This window comes from Lycorma delicatula, chromosome 4 (genome assembly GCF_047948215.1).
Source record: "Lycorma delicatula isolate Av1 chromosome 4, ASM4794821v1, whole genome shotgun sequence".
Lineage (NCBI taxonomy): Eukaryota > Metazoa > Arthropoda > Insecta > Hemiptera > Fulgoridae > Lycorma > Lycorma delicatula.
Genome location: NC_134458.1, coordinates 63,154,605 through 63,179,088, shown reverse-complemented (window position 1 = coordinate 63,179,088; position 24,484 = coordinate 63,154,605). Strand labels below are relative to the sequence as shown.

Genomic DNA, 24,484 nt, shown 5'->3' with positions numbered 1-24,484 from the left:
TATCACGACTCATAATGTGTATAGAATAAATTAGTTTCTCATAGACACAGCAATTGTAGCGAACATGAGTTATAATAGACAGAGATGTTTAATTACATAAAACCATACTTTCTCTCTCGAAAATCGGTCGAACCGCTGAGATCGCAAAATTACAGAGGTGCAATTTTCTCGAATAGAATTTCACCCAATTCGATTCGTATTCACGTTGTCGGTGTACAGCACGAAGGGTCAATAAGCTACGACATTATTTTCCAAAATTCACGTTCTGAATTTACATCATGTAAATAACACGAATAACTTATTAGCCTGTAAGAAAATACTAGAAGTCCCGCATTAGTTTCTGTAACCGCTGATGTAATATATAAAACGTCAACGCTTACAGAAACATTAATTTCTTCGGTGACCTCAAGTTTCATACATCGATTAAAAAATTATCGATAACAGTTATTTAGCAAATGGATCGATAAGTGACAGAGTAGGATATTAAATCAAATCGATCGTAACATACCTGGTTACGATCAGGTACAGAAACTATAATCTGATGCTCAGCGTGTCGGTTGATCATGAAGTGATGTACGCGGATGGCGCATACTACAGACATCGAAGCGTACGACCGTCTAGCGTAGCGTTTCGTAATACTAATTCGGATTGTTCGAATTCGATTACATCGTGCAAGTCCCTCAAAAAACCGGACGCCACTGTGGAATATAATTCTGCCGCTCAAAAATACTATTGCATATTTTGCATTTCTCAAACTTTTGAGAGCCGAAATGAAAAAATACACGAAACACGGATTCAAAATTCTGTACTCTAAGCGCGGATAAGCGTTCAGTATCTAAGTCAAAAGTGTCAACATCTTATACAGAGTCAAAGAGATCCGTTTGATAAAGCCGAAATTTTTGGAAACTGTTCGACTTAATAACATAAAATTTTGTGAGGATGTACTAATTTGTTTATTAACGGATCTTTAAATTTAACCCTTATGACTTTCTCGAAGCTACAGGCGGGAATGCGATCGGTTACATCTCGATTCCCCCCCGAGGGGAGAAGATCCCTGCCTCGTAGCGTGTCAGTTCGCTACACCACCCTCTCCGTTCCTAGCCAGCAGTGGCTTTAACGAAGGACATCTTCTTGCCCTCAAAGATCGCCGGTTACAGCGAAGGTTCGGCTCCCTGGTGCAGTTTTGAAAATTTATTTTAACAAAATTCAATCCTATAGTTACCAACTCACAATAGCCTCAGCTGAAAGCAGCTTAAAAAGCAATAATAGACAAATTAAGAAAATAAAACGCATATGATAACGATCAAATATTTCCACCCACAGATGTAAGCTTTTACTATGGGATGAAGTGCACAGAAGTTATTAATTTATAATATTTGTAGTGTAATAATACAGAAAAAAAAACTGTAATATAAAAACTAAAAATATTACTACCCTACTCGAACTTACACGACCGCTGACTGTATTCTCAAAATTTACACCGACACCCCACCACCGTAATGATTAATTGATACCGAATAGCCCTTAAAATTCCTTTTCTTAGTTACACCGAGAAATTCATGTTAAAAAAATCGATATAAACAAATTTTAAGGGTCGATAGGATTGCAATACGTTTCAAGAAGAAAATTACGAGCGAGGTGTAGGATTTGCAAATTAAGCGATGCAGCAGACAGGAATGTGATAAAAAACTAAACAGCAGGCTATAAAAGAATGCGGTAAAGGCGTGTACCCGAAGGTAAGCCGTAAATAGATTTTGCTTTGAAAGAACTGACTCCCTACCCGAAATCGGCATACAACCGGTTCGTAAATTTTACTGAAAAAGATTTTTACGACCGTAGGCAAATTTTGTATTCTTTTTTTTCCATATTAAACAGAAGAAAATTAGCAGATTACCTCGATTTATGGTCGCGATCACACTATCAGATGATAACGGTCTTCACCATTTTAAACAAACTCTAAGAAATTAATGTAGGATAAATCGTATACATCTAGTTTCAAATCATAGATATGCTACAAGTTCGGGAAGCCTGGTTTTCGATGAATAAACTAAAAAATTTGTTAACTGTTTAGGGTTTAGGATGCACTTTACCGATTAAAATCACAAAAGACAATTTTTTTTAAACTAAACGAAAATTATTGTATGTTAAACTTTTAATTTTGAAGAATATACATTATTTTAGGAACTTCGTATCCGTCTAGCTGAAACGTCTATTATTTTCACTTCGTTTCAGAAGACGATTCCACATTACAGAAATTGAATTACGATGAAACCTGAAAAACTTTTCTCGGAAATACTTTAAGATATCAAAAGGGGGCTCCGTTCTGCCTGTTTACAAAATCGTATTTATATTTACGACTTACTCGCTGAGAATACATTTCAGCGAAAAAATGAAAGTGAATGGAATTTTAAAAAGCCTTCATACGAAACCGTTTTGAGATTTCAAATGATAACTCGTCTCCAGAGGAGGATGCAATTATTTTGTAAATTTTTCTGTAGAGATGCTTTTTAATTAAAAATTTCGGGGAGGGAGCGAATTAAACTAGAACTTTTCCCCGAAATTAAATTTCGGGAAATTTAATAGTGTCCCCTTCTTGATAAAAGTAAAAATCGGTAAAACGACGAAGAAAAAAATCAAATTGTAGGGAAAGTAAATTTGGAAACCAGAAACTTACAAATTTGAAACCAAAAATTACCTGAAATTTTTAAGTAAAAAATGAATATTCAAATAAAAATAACCGATCATTAATTTAAAGTAGGTTTATAGTTTAAATAAAGTAAGTAATAATGATTTTATAACGACGACCAATTCAATGCAGCGGATTCGGAGCGCAATGAAAAATATTTTAACCGATCGCTCAGGACATCGTATACACGTCAGACCGGCGAACTGTCATCGAATTTGGATCATACCTTTAAAATGAATCGATATATAGATGAACAGTTAGAAATAGCACTTTATGAGTTGCCGCGAAAATCGTCGAACGGTCACGATCGTCACTTTCGAAACTTTTCTCATCGTGGAACATATTTTTAAGTTCTAAAATTTTTAAGGAAAATTAAAGTAAATTTCTATGTTTAATTAATTACAATATATGATAACATAGATATATTAGATAAACAAAACAAACATTTATTCCAATTTTTATATCGTACCTATAAAAGAACAATTTTTAATTATACAAAAAATCAAATGAAACTATAAAAAGAAATTAACACATTTTTACTTTTCAATGACTTCGATGTGTTTGAGTCTTCGGATTACAAATTCTTTTAATAGCAAGCACAATGTTAGAAACCTGAGTTCTTATATCAGAGCATCAAGTCGGTTTCTATATTTTGTTGTAGCGTTATGTGAAAAACCTGCTTCACACAAATACGTTATCGCAAAAGGAAGTAAAATATGAATAGCTTGTTTTGATAAGTTTGAATATTCTTCTGAAAAATTTAACCAACATTCGTTTACCGATAGTTATAATATTTTTGTTTTATGCCAGAATCAGTTGTCAAATCAGTTAACTTTTCGAAATCGGCTGCGCTCATATCTGTTAGCTTAGCTATCGTCGCGAAAGGATTTCGAATCCAAGAATCGTCTTCCTGGCACTGAGGAAAATATTGATCAAATGTTAACAAACTGCAAGTCACCCAAATGTTATAAAATTTCATTGTGAATTTCACTGTCTATTTTTAAATTTTCTTCATTCAAAAGGTCATCTAGTGAAATCGAGAATGTCAATTTTCGTTTGAAAGACGCAATTTCCGTTAAACTAAAAATGGAAATGTTTCTCCCTTATAATGATAAATTTATTTCGTTACATTAACCATGTAGGATTTGTTAAAAAATTCCATAAAAGTTTGCCCCAAATTGTTTCATGAATAGAAAAGTAATAACTCGCTCCGCACTTTAAACACTCTCCATAACGCTTTACCTCTGAATAGCCAGCTTACTTTAGTGTGCAATAAAAATTCAATATGTCGACTACCCGTTTCATCGCATAAAATTTTAAATAATATAAATTGGAGGTCGAGATTTTACATAGTTGATCATTTTTACAACTGTATCAGAGATACGTCATACTTCCAAAATGCACGTCACAGCCACCTTCATCTTGCCCACCATTCCTAGTTCACCACCTTCTTATTTTTCTCCTGTTTAGCCACCGGGAATTACTGTCACGCATTACTTCAGAGGATGATAAATATGAGTGTAAGTGAACTGTTGTCTTGTACAGTCTCAGATCGACCATTACTGAAATGTGTGGTTAATTGAAACCCAACCATCAAAGAACACCGGTATCCACGATCTAGTATTCAAATCCGTATAAATGTAACTGCCTTTACTAGGACTTGAACGCTGGAACTCTGGATTTCCAAATCACCTGATTTGCGAAGACGCGTTCACCACTAGACCACCCCGGTGGGTGCTAGTTCACAATCTTCTTTCTTTTTCCTCTTTAGCCTCCGGTAATTACCGTTCAGATAATACTTAAGAGGATGATATGTATGAGTGTAAATGAAGTGTAGTCTTGTACATTCTCAGTTCGACCATTCCTGAGATGTGTGGTTAATTGAAACCCAACCACCAAAGAACACCGGTATCCACGATCTAGTATTCAAATCCGTATAAAAATAACTGACTTTACTAGGACTTGAACGCTGGAACTCTCGACTTCCAAATCAGCTGATTTGGCAAGACGCGTTCAACCAATTATATTAATATAATATTAGAAAAAAGACCAACAGATTATAGGGATTAGTATCTAGAGGTTGAGAGCGGATAATTTTTACAGATTTTTAAAATGTTAAGTATTTTTATACCGAAGAAAGCAGTAGGTACGACGGCTGGTGCATTATCATCGATCTGATAAATAACGCATCGAAAAACAATAAGTAGAACAAGTTACAGGCGGATAGAACGCGTGGTGGAAGGGGTATCTCGGAAGACCGTTAGGACTCGGGTACACGAAAGGCCTTTCCGTCCCTCAGATTAGTTTTAAAAGCGGGCTTAAGATGATAAAATACTTACAAGGCATTTGTAAATTCGGAGAATGCATCCGACCGTGCGGAACGAAAAAAATTGGTAAGGTTTCAATTTAGATCGGACTGTAATATAGGAAAAGAGAGGTACACATAATTATTCCCGGCAAAGATCAACAAAGACGGGTTCTGAAGTACTGCTTCTTTAGATCTAAAAAGCCGGATCGTAACGAGTCAAGACGTGTAGCGTTAAGCCGGTTTTTACATTCGGTAGCAGTCGACCGACTTCGTATAATGACGTCACGCTAAGATCTCAAACCCTCCACTATAAAATAAAGACTTGCTTGCATGTACAGTATAACGATAAATATTAGAAATTTTTTTTTTTATAAAAAAAAAATTCAAACCGCATTTTAACCGCATAGCGAATATATAAAATTGTGGTTAAATATATACGATAGCAATAATCTGTGTACATGGAAGTGTTCTATTATTATTTCTTCCAGTTTATTTACTCTTTACATCCTTGTTCTGTGACCGTTAACAAGAATCATCTAAAAATGTCGCGATATCGGATAATTTGACGAGTTCACAACGGTATTAATGGAAAGTTAATACTCGTGCGAGAGATATCATCTCACGCTATTCTCCATCTACCCCAACACATCCGCAGTTTCCTCTACGGAAAAAACTAAACTGTCATTTCAAATCCCGATATAAAACGCGACAAGACCGATACAAAAAGATACTAAATTAAATTTCCTTGAAAAAATTATAAAAAATCCCTGTCGGCACGCCGGAAGGCAGAGGTAGATTACACCGGTGCTAAGTAGGGGATAAAAAAAATTTCCACCTTAAAGTTAAGAAAAACTTCAAATTTACTCAATACAACGGTTGCATGTGAAAAAAAGTTTCACATGTTTAGCATACGACAAGCCCTATCTTACAATTCCAGCAACATTTTGGTCATCCCTTGCCGTAAGGGTTGCTCATATCAAAAATTGTTTCAGACAAACGTTTTAGGTAATGCTTAGAGAACTAACGACCACTTTAAACCGATTCGATACTGTGCCTATTCAGGGAGGTATGATTTTTTTTGTCTTCGGAACCCCACTTTTTCAACCCCCTGGGCCAATGGTTGGTGATATCAAGAAACTTTACTTAGATAAGTTTTAAGCCCTTACCCAAAGAATAGTAGGATTTTAAAGAAATTCGATATTTTACTTAATAAAAACGTTAGAGCAATATGTTTATTTTCATAAAAGCCCCCATTTCCACCACACGGTCCGATTTTGCCCGTTAACGAACTCAACGGAGATTTTGGGTCGTTATGTTTAATGTATCAATTTGAAAATGATTGGCGCAAAATCACGGCAGTTATCGCTTCCAAAAGAAAGTGAAATATACATATATATTTCACAGTTGAATGGTTCAAACAAGTCTATTTCAACTATAGTAATAAGTATAAAAATGTTAAGTGCCAAGAAGACAAGAAATCCCCTTGGAGCACTTAGTGAATCAAATGGTATCGCTTTTAAGAGGTTTTTCGTGATTTTTGAGGAGTTATAACTTTTTTATTAGTACAATACACAAGAAAACATTTTTTTTACCATAAAGATCTACAAAAACACAAAAAGTTGTGCAAATTTGAGATTTTTATCATCAGCCCTATCAGAGTTATTTGAAACCAAAATTTGAATTTAAAAAAAAAAAATTATTTTCTAAAATTCATAAAAGTTTAGGGATAAGTATATCACACCATTAATATTATTTATGGTAAAACTACTAACATATACCTACATATAAAACAAATAATTCAAACTATGTATGCCATCCCTGCCTCTTGAAAAAAATTACCAAAAGTGAAATTTCACAGTTTTTCATGTTCAAATGTATTAGTAATTTTCTCACAGAAGGAAAAGAAATAGGTAAATAAACCCCTCGACCGATCTTTTACCTTGAGTAAATATGATTAAATTGCTTTTTGTTTCATCCTTCCAGGAGCAATAGATTTTTAGTTATGATTTTTTCCGTAAACCCTTACAATCACAAAAATAGGTGTACATACCGTAACAAAACTTGTCACTACAGGTAAACTGCTTACATAAAAAAATAAGTAAATAGTTTTAAGGTCCTGAGACATGTAGGAAATAAGTGGGTTAAGTTTCAATTTTTTTAGAATTGGTCAAACACCAGCTTATGTTTTCTTGGGACACTACAAATGGATTGACCTATGTGTCTAAGCGAGCCTACGCTTTTGCGAAACACTTCTTAATAATATGTATATTGATCGGTAACTATTTTTTTTTTAATATTATTACATCGATCCGCAAATGTATGTATGCGGTAGTTCTGTAGATCATCAAAGCATGCACAGATGTAACAAATCTTATAAGGAGAATTTAATTCCATACTTGTTAAACGGAATTAAAAAGTACGTTTGTTGATGCATTTATTTGCTTACACATCATAATGACCTTATGATAACTTAACAATCAGCTCGACCTCAGAAAATCACATAAAAACATCGTTTGTTCATTTACAGTTATCGTGCCAACATTGGCGCGCGCGCACACACATACACGCACGCCTCGATTAAAATCGTAATGCTGCATGTGACCGGCTGTAATTAGTTTATTAATTCTTTTTTCTAATAATTAATGAACCGAAATTTATTAAAAACAAAGATCGACAAAGAAATCTCTTCGTCTTGCTTTCTAGCACCGACTGCTATTTAATTTTTATAATATTACGTCGTCGATTTGTAATTATTTTATTTTTTCAAATATCTTTTCGTACGAGCGAAAGTTACGGGCACACGCTGCGATAAGTTTACGATTCAAAACTTCAACACGGAACACTTACATAAGGTGTTCTCCAAAATTCGTTTCCAATGCGAAGATAAAATATTTGAAAATAAAATAAAATAAATTTTTTATCGGATAGGATCGATTATGAAGGCCAGTTTTGTAATCGTTTACATAAATAAAATAAAACGTATAATAAGTACATAACGTAAAAAGTACATAAATAAAATAACGTAAAATAAACCCCGAAATAAGTTTTCATAAAATAAAAAAAAAAACATAAATAAAACGGAATATCGACGCTTATGCGAAAATACATAAAGTATTCGATTAAAACGGAAATTCGGCCGACTTCCTCGATGACGCTGATCGAATTAAAAGACGTTACGAAATATTACATTTATATCCCCAAAAAAAATCTAACTGAATTCGTAAACAATCGCCCGTTTAGATGAGCCGACTGGACCTGAAATAGCAGACACAAGTATATTCGATCCGGCCACTCGGCAGAACGATTCTTGTGAAACCAGATAGTTCTGTAGACTATTAATCAAAATTTCGTTGTAAAGAGCATTTTTACCTACGGTTGCGGTGGTTTTTACCGCCCGGTCGATTCATCCGTAAGACACCGCAACCTTCCGGTGATCCCGTTCTCTGTCTTTCTGAAGTAAATTTACTTCCGAATAACGTTGAACTGGAGTAGCGATCGTTTCAGTGCGTGAAACCTCCAGTTTTTTTTTACGTAGTTTATAGTAAAATAAACGTTTAGTTCCTGCCCGATCTTATATAAATTTATACCGAACAATCGTCATACTCGTAAATCATTACAATTACAAATTCCGAGTTTTCTATACATACACCGTAGAAACTCAATCCGATCTTCCTTCAGTTATATAAATATAAATCTAATTTACATTTCAATATAAATATTTATTACATCAGATTAATAGTTTACTATGTTAATATGTAATAGAACGATATCGATATTACTAATCTCTGAATTCTATTTTGATTTTAATAAGAATTCGTTGATTCCATAATTCTGTTCGATTAACGTTTACGAACTCGGCTCAGAAATGTTTAAGTAAACATTAAAGGCCGTATTCAACATGCAACGTAATATATAAATACCGCTATAAAGCTAATTTAGATACAAAATTATTCATGTAGTACATTCAAATCTTTTTTTTTTCAGCAGTTAAACAAGTTTTCTAATCGTTATTTTTTTATTTGAAATTCAATTGTCATTAAAAATCAAGAGATTCGTGGAATCACGAATCCACAGTGCAGGCCATCGCTGTCTAAACCCTTCCGAATGATAAATGAGCTTCGGCTATTATTGATCGATTAATATTAAAACGCTGCTACAAAAAAATTGGTCATTTTTCATTCAAGTGAATTAAATACCGGAATAACTGACGTTTTATGCGAATAATTTTTTTTTAAGTTTGCAATCGATAAAAACTTAAAACGATTTTTAATTATTTAATTAATCATTTCTCATAAAAAAAAGCACATCACCGACGATTCTAGATACATTTTTAAATATACGATAGATGTTTTGCGTCTATATTTATAACGATAAAAAAATGGAATGAAAAGCCGGTTCGTTTGCGCACGGTTTTACATCAAATTACGTAAAATGTGCAAAATTGTATTTCATTCGGTTATAAATAATAAAATAGCGGAATTATAAAAAATTAATAGGATATCCTCCCACAAACGTTTTAAGTCTTACGACTGACAGAATTTAACCTCGATTAATACTTAATATCCATCCCTATTTTTAAATTACTAATATTGCTTTCTCATTTAATATTAAGCGATTCGTTCAGAAGCTGATAAAAAAGTCCGATTACCGGTACACCACAGATCATCGTCGATGAGATAGTTTACTTATTTTGTTTTTGTGGGGGTGGATGGGGTGGAATTTTAATTAGAATAAAGTTCGACCGAATTGTTCAATAAAGTCCAAAGGTTTAATGACGCACCCTTTTCTGAATATATTTTAACACCAACGATGGTTAAAATAAATCCTATCCTCTACGTGGAAATGAACAGCAATTCTTTTGAAGACAATCACAAAATTATAAGAATAATGAAAGTCCATAAAATGTATCACAGATAAACAAGACTGTTTATTTTAAGAGGTTTTACATTTAACAGCAGTCGGTGGATCTTAGATCATTTTAATGCACAAAAGATTCGTTCGATCCACTGTATGAGGTATGCTCTTATTTTAAAACTGAAATTTTTACCCCTACACGATAAAAATTAATTTGCAGTTAAAATAAAAAACCTGTAAAATCTGCAATTCGGCCTGGGGCAAAGTGTCTAATATCGTATTTCAGTTAATCACACATTTTCCGGTTAATAACTTATCACATTTAATTTTAGAAATCTCGAATCTATATGAGCTTTGTTTATCTACGGTAAAAGTTACCGATAACCTGATTTTTTTTTTTCATCGAGACCGCGTCGAGCATAACTTTTATCGAACAGTCAAAATAAAACTTCTCAAGACTAAATTTCAACGCTGCTGCGCTGCACTATAAAAAAATTTCGGTGCGATCTTATTTCGTAAGGTGGAAAGATGATAAACGAACGATCTTAGTACTTTCTAAAAGAATTCGCCTTCGACCGGCCGGCAGACAATAAAAGAGCACAGATAGTCAAGATAACCTTTTACAATCTACTTTTGATTTCGATCTAACGTTAAATTTTCCTTACGTTTCATTAAGTCGTTCGATAAAAGAAAAGTATCGAATCGAATAAATTAAAACTAAATATACAATTTCTTCCGCATAAAATCGAATATCAACAGTTTTATTAATCGTTCGGGCTGATAAAACGTCATAAATTAGCGCTAAGTTATTAATAATGCCAAGTACCTGGTAAATAACATCGACGGAACATACAAGCTTTCAGCGATGAATGATAACGAAGGCGGAGAGAACCGCTAACGCGTAACGTTTATTGATATCGTGAACGGACCAACTGCATCAGCGATCATAAACCAACTGACGTTCTTATCGCATAACACGTTACGACTGACCTAGGAGGGGGACCGCCGCCAACGAGGGGAAGTTAGCGCCATCTAAAGACTCATCAGTCTCGTCGTGTGTCGGTTATAAGTCGTATTCGTATTGAGGACGTATTTACGTCCTCAAGAGGTCTAGGAACCGCTAATTTCGCATCGTAAGTCTTCTTCGGTCCATCGAAGACGGTTGACTTATTTTTTTCATAACTTCTGCTCGGCAGCCGAACACATACGCTTCACGTGGTGTTGCATATATATTCCAAAACGGAGGTCGAGAAATTTTTTTTCATCTTCTAAAGGGCAGTTTAAACAGATACTCCAAGATATATTTTCGGATTAATTTTGAGTGATACATCGGTCGAATTTCAAGTTTAGACCACGACGGGTTAATCTGTCACGGTTAGACCATGACAGTACGGATCAAGAACGAAAGGAGGATATAATTTGTTTTTAGGTAACGTCGGAATAAGTATTACGGTCAAAACTCAGCTTTAAGGGATGTACGGAGGAAAGTTCTTTTTTTGTGGTAGCTCACTCACTAAATATTAGACGAGGGACGGTCCCCATAAAAAACAGATCGAGCTTTTAATAAGCTAAAATAAGATCGGGTGAACGACAAAATACTTGATAACGGCCCACAAAAGAACACGGTAAAGACATTTACCCAAAGGTAAACCAAATTTTGTTTTCAAGTTATTTTGTAAACCAAAAATTGGTACGTAACGACAGTTTCTATTAAAATCGGCATACATCCTTGATTTTTTATTCAACATCGTAACAACGATGTTGAATAAATGAATCTTTATTGTTTCCTTAATTCACAATAAACAGATGACGTTACTTAATACATTAGTGTGGTAAGTGTAATAATACCCACGAAGACAACATCTGTGCGTGGGTATGAGTTACAATACTTATAATATAAATTACTAAGTCTCATAAACAATGCACACATGTATTTACAATTAACCCATATGTAACTGCAGGCTAAATATTATACTGGAATTATGTATAATCAACCGGATATATAAATGTAATTTGAAAACAGAAAGGTACAAAATGAAAAATCAAAAATGTTACTACCTAAGTTCCGAACTCTAACCGGTAAAACTACAGAGCGCACTAAATAATTACCCTTTTTGTTAGTTTGTTGCTAAATATTTATTTAAGAACCCACCGGGACTTAAATTACAAGCAATATTTTTCGAGAAAAATGCCGAAGGAAATGTTCCAAGAAAAACGGGGAAATCGAATGGATATTTTATAGAAGACTAACGTATAGAAGCACGTTTATAAAATGTTAATACAAGACATCATCGGTAAACAACATATTTCAAAAAATACTTTTATTATACATATATGACGCGTACAAAAAATCTCTTTTTTCCCCCCTACATCCCTGGGCCGGACATCCAATTAAGTATACTCGGCCCAGGGACGTGTCTTTTGACTCTAAGGCAGTCTTCCCGCCCACCGGTTTTACACCCGGCACGGCAGGTCAACCGCCCCGGTACTAGATCTTTTCTTGCCAGCCTCTAATTCCCGCCGACGAGGGCAAAGCCCGGCTATGCCGTTCCCCACCGCCGCCTACAGAAACCGGGTTTCGGTCTTTATGCCATTTGCCTCAAACCGGTGCGACCAGCACAAGGAGCGCACGCACCCCCAAAACCAGCCACACCGGCCGGGTCTAGGTATTTTAATTTTATCCCCGCGAAATCTACTCGGAGTCCCCGTCCCCTCACCGAAACCTGCACGCCAGGGCATACAGGCTCTCAGGGACGGGGCTGTCCACCTATCTCTATTAACGATTAAACCTAACGATTCCTTCGTCGCGCCTCCTCTTCCTTAGTGCGAAGAACCGTACCGGCGAAATTGTTAAAAACGTTTCAGTTCTTCTTCCTCCTTAGCGACCACTCTACTATGTTATTCGCGTTCAGGTTATTGACTGCTATGAATTGTCTGTATTATGCCCATCTCCGGCATTCGAACATCGTATGCTCTGCGTCGTCCACCTCCTGGCAGTGGTCGCAGTTGAGTGTGTCTCTCTTGCCGAATCTTTTTAAATAGTAACCAAAACATCCATGATGACCCGACATCATCTGTGTTAATGTAAAACACATAACTAAAATTAAAAAGCAAAAAGGGTCATCTATGTATACTTTGGGTTCTTCGTAACTGTACTACAGTTATAATTAAATATATAGACACACACACTGTTGTATATATAGACACACAAAGAACCCAAAGGGGGAGAGCTGGAAGGAACTAGATTACAAGATTATATATATATATATATTTCTTTCTCAGATTACTGACAATAAGCAACTTTATTAAGGATTACATTATATGTATCCACAACAGGAAGATGGAACAAGAAATTAAGACGTCAGTCACCATGTGGAGGCTCCGAGTATTGTCCACATCTTCCAAGCAAACTATCACGCTATTTTTCACGTCCATTACTCCGACAGTATAAAAAGAGAGCATCCCTGACAACGGGATCAGTCGATCAAAAAATGATCAACGAGCAAGTTATAGACTGCCTAATTAATACATACAGACTGTGAACAAAGTGAAATTGTGTATACTGCGGGAACGTCGACCAACAGTGCCCGGGCTGGTTCACACCATTACAAGCAGACAAGGAAAACTACGTAAAGGAATTTTTTAACAACGGACGATCATACGACGACTTCGAGGACTCTACATACAAAGAATAGAGATCAGAACTACAAGAACGAGAACGACAGATACAGTTATATACAGGTAACCTTCAACAATCTTTTTCTAAGCATGGACAAACTAACACAATTACACCGAGCATGGGCCTGGCCGAACCAGATAACGGACAAACAAAACTATCCGACGATACAAACAGGTGGGGTACTCTAATTTATATTGCCCCGAGACGTTATGTGACACAACTGATACGGAAACCAGGACAGCCAACGATGATGGACCAGCAACTAAACGACATAAAACAAATCATAACAAACACCCACAATCACCAATTTGTGGATCCACTGAAGGAGTTGGATTCCATTTTCCAACTCCTGGTGGAAGACAATGGCGCCAAGCTATACTTGCTATTGGTGAACACGAGCAGTCTGATTATTCGACGGACGATATGGTCCAGTATATTGTCAATTCTAAACGCAAACTACAGACCGACTCTGACGTGGACACAGAACGGACACAAGGGAGCGAAGAAATTGTGCTTCCAGACCACGACGGAAGACGAAACGATAATAGGGATAACAAAATCGAAAGCTGAGGCAGTAGCGACGATAACGACGGACAGTGCACCTCCTCCGTAGAGATTCATGCAAAAAGTACACATTTAATGACAAACAAAGATCAGTTGTGTCGCATAACGTCTCGGGGCAATAAAAATTCGAGTACCCCACCTGTTTTGTATCGTCTTCCCTATAGTGATTCCCTATAGTACCGCTTGACAGCGCTACTAGAAAAGATGGTGACTCCAGAATAAAAAGCCTTCTATTTTGCACTTTGCTAAATGTGAATCTGTAGTTAGTTCGAAGTGCGTTCCGTAAAAACGTTTAATTGTGATACTCCAAGTGACAATAACATTTGTCGATGGCATAATCAGATTGAAACAATTGGATGTCTGTGTAAAGGGAAGAGTAGAGGACGACTGAGTGTCTGAAGAAAATGTTGAACTTGCCGGGAAGTCTTTCCTGCGTAATCCTAAACATTTGTTTGGAAGACCGGCCGCGAACTAGCGGTACCAGTGTGGAATAGTTTAAGGAAACGCTTTCATATATATCCATGCCCTAACCGCTGTTACAGGCCTTGAAGCCTACGGATTATGCTGTGCGTGGCGAATTTACGATAGAAAAAGCGCAGCATGAAGATGACGACTTTCTTAATAGTACTGTTTGGTGAAGAATCGACATTTCATCTTAGCAGAAAAGTTAACACACGTAATGTCCGTAACTGAGTTTCAGAAAAGCCCCATAAACTCTTACTATCCGAAAGGGACTCCCAAAATCAAGTGTTTTCTATGCGATATCCTGACGGCAAGTTTACGGGACATTCTTTTTTGTTAAAGCACCTCACTGGCATAACTCTGTACAAGAATCACCTTTCTTCAACTGCAGCATCGGTCGGCATGGACCCGATCACAGAGCTTGTTTGCGGTGGCCTCCAAGGTGTCCGATCTGACCCCGTGATTTTTCCTTTGGGGTTTTGTGTATGTGCCTCCGCTACCTACTGATCTACCTGATTTGAGGAACGGAATTAAAGCAATCGTCCCTTCCATTACTCCATATAACTGGTTAAAGTACGAGACAAATTTTCATATCGATTGGATGTGTGCCGGTTGACGAAAAGTATTCACATTAAACACTTGTAGGGAAAAACTATGAGTATTATTCTTCCATTTCATTTGTTATTCGTAACTGCCAAAGTTAAAGCGATATTAAATCACTTTAAAATTCTGATATTCTTTTTTAAACAGCCTATATTTCATACTTACATAGAATTCAAGAAAAGTAGATCTGAAAATGACTTTTGGTGTCTAACTTGGGTGCAGTTATAAGTCGTGTTTACAAAATTAATACCCAATATATACTTCTTCTGCTATAACAATAATTGAACCTTTACTACCGATAAAACAAATCGATACGTAAATATGAAAATAACATCTCAAAGGTAATAATAATTTTCAATTTAATCACCGGGTAAATTGTTAAATGTAGATTTTATTGAAATTCCAGGAAAGAAATGACACAGTTGCCAAATTTGAATTCGATAACCCGATAGGTATAACCCCGTTTAATATTACACTCGTCGTATGGGATAAAAAACTAAGAGCGTAAAGGATGTGATACATAGACACGAAGAAAGGTTGGAGTCATTTTGAAAGCGGACAGGAAGGAGATCGGAAGTTAGATTGACAGAAAGTGATGAAAACAGTGAACGAAAATAAAAGCTTAATCGGCTCGATTCGAAATAGGAAAGTTCACCTTCCGAGACATATCGTGAGGAGAAAGAAGGATCGATTAAAAAAAAAATCGGTCGCTTAGAAGAAAGAACGAAAAAGAGTAAAATTTACAGACGATCTAAGAAAATGGAATCTATCAAAAAGTCGAGCTGGAAATAGAAAAGAATGTAAACGAATACGGTGCGAGGGACCCGCCTCAGGGAAGATAACCATGTGATGATGATAAACCGTTCTGCTTCACAGTTCAAAAATTTTAATACTTAAGAAACCGAAAAAAAATTATGGAAAATTGTAATTTATAATTAGAATTCTTTTTGTCATTTACTTAAATTTTTTAAATTGTTATCGAACCGATAAATTTTCAAATAGCAACGGTTCACGGCCCGATATTAAACGCACTGTACAACAAGACAATAGTCTAAATTTAAATTAAACTAGATGGATTCTAAATTAAATCCTGGAATAGACCTATTTATAGTAACACAGTAGTCAAAATAGCCTTTCCAACGAAAACAGCGGTATGCTTCTATCTGCACTATTCCATTTATTATTCGATGTTAAACCGAGGATCAACCACCCCTTCGTCAGGCAGTTTCTTTGGGCGTCCTGCCTCGGATAGCCGAAGAATCCTTCCACCGATCCCTGATAACTTTACGCTTGAAAATCCTAAAACCACAACCTTGATCTTCAACTCGTATGTGCTTTTTCGCGATCATCTCAAAAATAGCGCTCTGCGGTGCAAAATTTTACTTCGCTTAAAATCTTAATATGCGATATTAAACGCAACTCGCAGCAATAACTGTAGTCAGAGCGATCTGTAATGGACGAGAAAAGCAGTAGGAAAGTACATTTAGTCGCTACTAAACGGGTTATTTGCCAATTTTTTTTTAATAGACAAGATCAAAAAACTGGTGCGAAATGTAATCGCTAACAATCGTTCCGAAAGTTTGCTAATAACTTTCGTTATATTTTTAAATCTTATCTTCAGGGCACAACATTCTGATCAAGAAAAAAAAATTCAAAGCAGAAGTTTACGGTTCGGTATTTTTCATCGGTTTCGAGAACGGAATGGGGCAGTGATAAAAATAAATGAAACAATATATATAAACATTGGAAAAAACGATTAAAAAAAAAATTAAAATAATTAAAATAGAATGCAGAAATCGTAAAAGTAATTAAAAATTATAACTTAAGTAAGCGTCAAATTGAAACATTAAAGATAATAAAAATATTTACTAAGTTAGAAAAAGATATCAATAATTATTCTATTAGACGAATTAACGATATTATCATAAACGTGCTACGACTACACAATAACATAAATTATACCACGCCAGCGTGAAGCACGTAAATAGCGGTCAAGCGTATAGTTTCGCAAACGCTATAAACATTATCAAGGACGCTGAGATCAGTCGACGACGGCTGATGCGAAATTAACGAGGCAAGCACGGTCTTAAGCAGTAAACGTATTCATCGTAACGGTTACGTAGATAACCATCAGCACAGCGCGTAGAGATAACGATATTAAAAAAAGGTAAAACCATATAAATACAATATTAAACCAGTCGTAAAAATCAGTACCACTATACCGATCAAAGTTTAGGAAGCAGTAGAAGATGAGCAGTAGTTCTACTCGAGATGACAAGTACAGTCGGAACTGCTAACAGTATAGCCGGGATAGTGAACGGTACAAAGATTTCATTGGTAGCAACAAGGCCTGTTCAGCAATTCATCCACATTCTGTGCGTCGATTGAGCTTTCTAAACTTTGATGAGTAACATTTTTTCCATAACGACGGTAAGAAATCGAGAACGATTTATTTTATTTCTGGATCGCTTTTATTTACGATTTTATTTAATACTAAAATTTTTCTTCGTAAAACCGAAGGAAAACATTTACTTCTAGATCGCTAAGTGCATACAGCCTCGGGTTTAAGATTTGACATCAAGTAACAAAGTAGCACCTCCCTTTCCCGAACTTTATATAGCACGGTTCTTTGCTGTAAGCCGTAAAACACAAAACTCGGTGTCGAAAACAAAGTTTTTTTTACGATTGTAGTACAAGAGATTTGTTAAATGACAAATAAATGCGAAGATTTGTAACAAAATTGTAAAGAATTTAATTCTGAGGAAATTAATGTAAATACAGTCAATAAAAAGTAAATAAAATCTTTTAAAATTTGTCTTATATATATATATATATATATATATATATATATATGTACAACATAATACGTCGCGAGTCATTCAAAATCAAGTCCAGCAAAAACTACTGAAGATAAATTGATAAAAATTTGTACACGTGTTCTTCTTATGGTGTAAGTGCACACTAAGAAGGAGTTTTTGAAATTCCGAGTTTAAAGAGTTAAAATGGAGTAACAATGAAATTTACAATTTTTTTTTTCGGTAACAAATGTAAACATCCATTTAATTTTTGGTGTGTGTAATCTTCATGCGAATATACGTCGCGGCGGCTCAACCAATACAGCCATTGTCACTGTAACTATATGTGCGACGCGACTGGCTACGTTTGTCTCCGGTTACTTGACTAAAAAATATAATATAAAAGCAATTACCGGTGACGGGGAAAGCAAGTAACCATACAACGCGGGCAAAGCCGAAATGGGATGTTAAAAAATATACATATATATGTGGGTGTGTGTTTATCGCAATTAAGACAATAAACACAGGGAGCAAAGTTCGACCGATATAAATGAAACATATCCGAACAGACAACATATACACATTATACAGGGAACTTATACGTAGCACGGATAAGAACACGCGTCAGAAAGCGATTCCGAGGCACTCTGTAATGAAAGAGACAAGAAGAGTAATCGTTACGGGATACGTGCGCGTCCAGCAATATCGACCCGCAATAACTTTTGCGGTTGTAACCTTTCGTTAGTCATCCCGATAAACGTAGTAGCATTGAGGATAGTGAAGGACTCTCATTCGACTATTTGTCATTTCTGTGAAACAGCGGTTTGTGTGTAAACCGCGCGAGGGCTTAAATAATGGAATGCTCAATCGGTTTTAAACACATACGGGTAAAATCAGTAAGTCCACGGTACATAATAACAGAGATGCAAACTTCCCCGTTAAACGGCTCCTATAGATGACGATCCATTTGTTACAAGAAATTTAAAGCTTAAATGGGTGTAAAAAAGTGAAAAGGAGGAGAGGAACGACTCGCTGCAGTCACAATATTTACGACTAAAAAATGCCAACGGCTCGACCGACACGCCGATCTCGCGGCTTCGAGTTCAATGCCCTATCCCGACTACGTCTTCGATACCGACGACTGCTGGTGTTGCCGTTGCCGACACGGATTTAATTGAAAATAAACGGTCGTCCCTCCTGATTTCATACAACCGGCACATCAAATAAATAAATCCGATCGGTAAACGGTTTTTTAGGTAAATTATTACAGTTTTAAATTAATCGTCTTAAAAACGGACACTATAAAATTTCTTATACTACCGATTCAAACATGCGCAAAACCAAATTTCTGTAAATGCATCGGTCACCCTTATAATAACAACGTAACGGATCGAAAATAAACAGAACTTATAACGACGTAGAAATCTAACCAAAAAATGTAATAAAATGATCCTGTCGATGCTGGATCATAATTAGGGATACTTCTCTATCATAAGTACATACATTTTTTTCATTCCAGTTCTAGGTCAACGTTATTACTCCGTGTGGACTGAAAACGGAAAGATTTTAAATCAAATAAATTCGGAAAGAAAAATAAATGAAAAAAATACTAACACGTACACAAACTAAATCATTATTATTTTTAAAAATTATTATTATTATTGCACTATTAACTTTTACAACGTAAATAGTCATCGAATACGTCCAAGATTTTCATAAAATGTTTAGATTCTTACCTGTGCTTAATTTTCATAATAATCGGGAAAATTATAAACGGTAAAATTTATTATTTTTAACGGCTGTAATGTGCTTTCTAACACGGACATCGAACATGTAATCAGTCGGAGCAACAAATGTTTTGTATTACGATTTTTTAATTATACATTCCAGTAGCGATGAACCCATCGCAAGTTACGTATAAGAAGGATAAGATCCCACAATTTTTCAGAAAAAACGGATCCGTGCTGAGATTGTGAGATTTCGTATAAGATATCGAATGATTAGTATTTGTGCAGTTCGGTTCGGTAGGGAAGATTTGTCTAAGGACCTACTTACGCCGGACGTATAAGGTAAATTTGCATATAGTATACAAATTCCACCCTAGAACGAGGAGCTTACTGGGCATAAATGCACCCGCTAATTCGTACGTACACACTAACAAAACACGGAAGAGGAATGATTTCTTTAAAAAGACATGAGAAGACTTAAAAGGCCTACAAAATATTCGAAATTACCCGATGCCAATCGGCGTGTTACCTTGTGACACTGGCTGCGTTCGCTTTCTCTAATAAACTTTGCAGATGATGTTCTGAAGAAAAGTTTATTATCGAAAAACCTTAAATTTTAAAGCGACGAAAATATCTGACTAACGAGACGATTTTTTTACAATATAAACATGTAAATCAAGCTAAGAATAAAATCGACCGGCTCGGGTACATTGTAAATCCAGCACTTTTCATCGATCATCATCGGTCTTCTTGCGCACAGTTCAATGCCTATATATCCACGGCCACGATAAAGTCAGTTAATGCGACGGTCAATCGCTCATCTTTTCGACGTCCACGGCGACGCCGTAGCGGCATCGGTTAATTGTTTTAACCCAACCGTTTTCTAGTTTCTATCTCCTATTCGTAATTATTAGCTTCGGACTGAAATCGATGATCTATCCGGGATCGCATTTCGATACGCAACACTGCTGAATACGAACGGACGAGACGAAAGTACAATCAGATCGAAATCGGGTACGGTTACGACATATATTCCGGATACGTCCAGAGAAACAGAGCCCGGCTTACGAGGCGAAATTACTTTATTTAGCGTTGAAGACCAAATTATTTTATAATTTTGTTTCAACAGAAAATATATTTATGGGATTTCTAGTCGGTAAATATGTACGTTTTAGTATCATCTGATCGGTTAAACCGTTTTATAAGTTATTAAGATTATACTATTTTATTCAACGGACGAAACTGAACCTGAACTTCGTTATTTCTACGAAAACGATTGATTAAAAAAAAAAATGTAATCTTTATCTTTCTGGATAAAAAATGAACAGTATCCATTTACAAACGTAAGGAAGGAGAAAATTTTTCTGCTATAATAGCCACAGATATCAGAGTAGGACTTTTTAAATACGTTTTTAATCACGAACGCGACCACAAGAAAGACCAAAATTATTTCACACACTCAAGGACTTGTGACGCAGGTGAACGTTGTACGACCCCTGATAATATAATCGGGGGGAGGAACTGAAATAAGCTTTTATGTTATTAAACAGAAAACTGAAGGTAAGAAATCGGCTTTTTAATGAAGGTCGCCACATCAGAATATTTAATGATTTCGATTTACAGAGAACCCTTTACAGAGACGCGAATCGTTTGCGTCGGTTTTAAGTGCGGGAATTTTATTTTATACTTCTTGGGCTGTTACTTTTTTCTTTAGATTTTATTGGCAATAAAAAGGATACTTTACGATTTTGGATTTTTAAGCGATTCAATTTGATTCTCGTCAATTCTAATTCGCCTATCGCTTGACGGGTGAATAAGGAAGTTTCATCTTATTCCCGATGCCCTGAGAGGGTTAACTAGTAATATTACTATTAATTTATATAAAATAAATTAACTGTAATAATTATGTTAGATTCTCATTATGTTTTTAGTCGTGTTTACGAACAGGCTTTCCTATAATTCAGGATATGAGACGAAGAAAATGTTTAATCGAATTAATTATTTAACATAAATTAATTTCTTTTTTATATCTTTCTTCTCTTCCGATTTCTTTTTTTTTCTTCCGGTGCCACCGGCAGGAACGCTGCGCCGGTAGCATAAATAATAACGACGCCTTATGTTCTCATTGGATTTTGCAAAATATGTCATTATGCGACTGAAAAAGAGTAAAGACCGATGAAAAATATTCGTATCGTAACAGAACATGCATTAAAGCGAACAAAAGTGTTAAACAAGAAATTTATCGTACGTATAAATCACCGATCGATAGACATTTTCCCTCTAAATAACAGAGTATAACTATAAATACTGTATCACAATGTTTATTTTTAATAATGGATTATACAGTTTACAAGAGATTATAAGGTTTGTCAACTACTGATTGTACGGTGACTGCAGAACTTAAATGTTAAGCAACATTACCGAAAGCACGCATTCCATAATCGGTATCGGTCTGAACCTCCGAACGACTGCCCTCTAAGTACAATACGTGAGCTGAAAGTTTTCCTCTTCACCTACTGCTGTGTCTAGAGTACTAGTTTGCATTTTATATAAATGTGTGTTATGTTATTAGTAATCGGATGATGTCATCTGGTTAGATAGTACAACAAACCCGCTCGCCCGTCCCGAAAGCCGACAGTTCGGTTGACAAAGACAGGGGGCTGCAAACCATCAGTTCACTTAGTGTAACCTGCCGATGCATACTTTTACATTGTTACCTATCGCGCATAGAATTCTCTATTTGGAGGCGATAAAAAATTGCACTACGATACTTAGGGAGCCGAACCGGGTCATCGATATAAGGAAAAACATTCCTAATAAACATAAAAATTGTTGCAAAGCCCAAAAAATTGGAGTCGTAAACTCCTTTTTTTAGATTTACCATAGATTAACTTTATGAAATCTCTTCATAAATTAATAAACACAGAATATGTAAAGAATTTTATTCTGAGAAAATCATAGTAAGAAAGGTAATAAAAAAAATAGTTTCGAAATTCGACTTAAAAAAATCGAATGAATCAGATAAACATTACAATTTCAAACGGAACATAGCATCTTCCTAATACTAAAATAAATAATTGGCCCATTCATTGTCGCAACAGCTGATTTTCGAAGTCGAAGGTTCTGAGGTTCAAGAACTAGTAAAAGTTAGTTGCTTTTATACGGATTTGAATACTAAGACAGTGGTTACCGGTGTTCTTTGGTGGTTGGGGTTCAATTAAACACACGCCTCAGAAATAGTCGGCCTGAATCAGTACAAGACTACACCTCACTAACAAGTCATACATATCCTCATCGCATTGGGCTGTGGGGGTGGTTGCTTATTGTTCACTAGTTGAACAGGCTGCACACATTAGGAAAAAAATAATAAAACAACGGTGGAAAAATAATAAATTTCTAAAACGAATTAAGACCGATTTTTTTGTTGTTGTAAAATTCACACTTTCTGTGGCAATTCTGAAACCGAGTCGTTTTGGAAAAGTGGCAGGATGGGAGTTTTAATTTCTGGGAGAGTTTTTGAATTTTAATCGGGAAATTGAAAATGCCAAAATAAAAAACAGTGCCACAAACCGTTACTGTTTTACTTCAAAATATCACGTTCGGATCTAGAATTACCGGACAATAGAAGAAACTAAGACCATTTAATTTCAGATAATTCAAGAATTATCATTTTGGTAAAAAATGGTGCTTTTGGAAATACAGAATGTTTCTTAGTACTTATACCCGTTTATTGTTCTCGATCGCCCTGCTCATGGCAGGGCTATGGCATCGTCGGGTATGCCTTGTGTCTCGTGTAGGGTTGCACATAAAGATTGCGGTTGCTAACAACTACAGTTAAAGCGGAGCTTATAAATAATAATCATATATCTTTAAGATTAAGTTAGAAAAAAAAACTATAGCGAAGTTATAATCAAACAATAATAACGCGGTATCAACATTACCGCATTATTAAACAAACAATAAATAAAAAACAATACGTTAAAAAAAACAACACAATAAATGAGTATTAATTAAAAATATGTATATGGATTTTGTTAAAAAATAAATTAATTAACTCAAAAATATCGTATTGCGAACGGTCTGGAACGGCTATCGAGGTTGTACTATACTAGCGAACAACAAATAAAAGAATAACAATATAAAAGGTTAACATCAAAGCTAAGAAATATCATATATAAATACACTTGACCGACTGATAAATTTTTAACGGACTCAGCTGTTTTCAAACTGGGCCGACTTAATAGTAAGTAAATTACGGGCAGAAATTCCATGACAATCCGGAAGATCTTTTCAGAACTACCAAAATAACTGCCTTATAGAATCCAATAGTGTACTCGCTTTATGAATAAATTATAAAGAATAAAACTATAATCAGACGAATAAAATTAATACACTGTTACAGAATATTTTTAATGTACTTCGTACATTTTTTTAAAATATATTTTTTAATCTCGAATATAATACGAGTTTAATAATAATATAATATAGTTTCGAATCAGATTTCGAGCGGGCAACAATGCTATCAATATTCAAATCGATGCACTTAACCGTCTAAAGTACAGCAGTTTTCTATTACTTCATTTGTTCCCAGTTCCCTCCCCCACCCACAACACAGATATTAAGCCTTCTTTTTTAAAGGGTTTTACAAACTTTTCTACCGTTCTATATACTCGTCGACCCCCAACAAAAACCACTAAGTAACGATCTCATTGATTCGGGGCCGTCCACTAAATTATAACTGCACGGTACAAGGTATCTTACCGAGATGCCCTAGGTATCCGCATATAAATATTAGATAAATACCGA

General features: G+C 35.4%; 1 protein-coding gene across 2 annotated transcripts in view; it reads right to left on the bottom strand.

The window, feature by feature from the left end:
- LOC142323466 (latrophilin Cirl-like) overlaps window positions 1–24,484 on the bottom strand; it is a 292,270-nt gene that overhangs the window by 265,594 nt on the left and 2,192 nt on the right. Inside the window, exon 1 of one of the 2 annotated variants that reach the window (XM_075363115.1) lies at window positions 10,675–10,803. The exons of the other annotated variant lie outside the window; for it this stretch is intronic. Coding sequence (XP_075219230.1) covers window positions 10,675–10,699 — 25 coding nt within the window. The 5' untranslated portion in view covers window positions 10,700–10,803. Of the gene's footprint in view, window positions 1–10,674; window positions 10,804–24,484 lie in introns of those variants that run through there. 2 annotated transcript variants of the gene reach the window in all.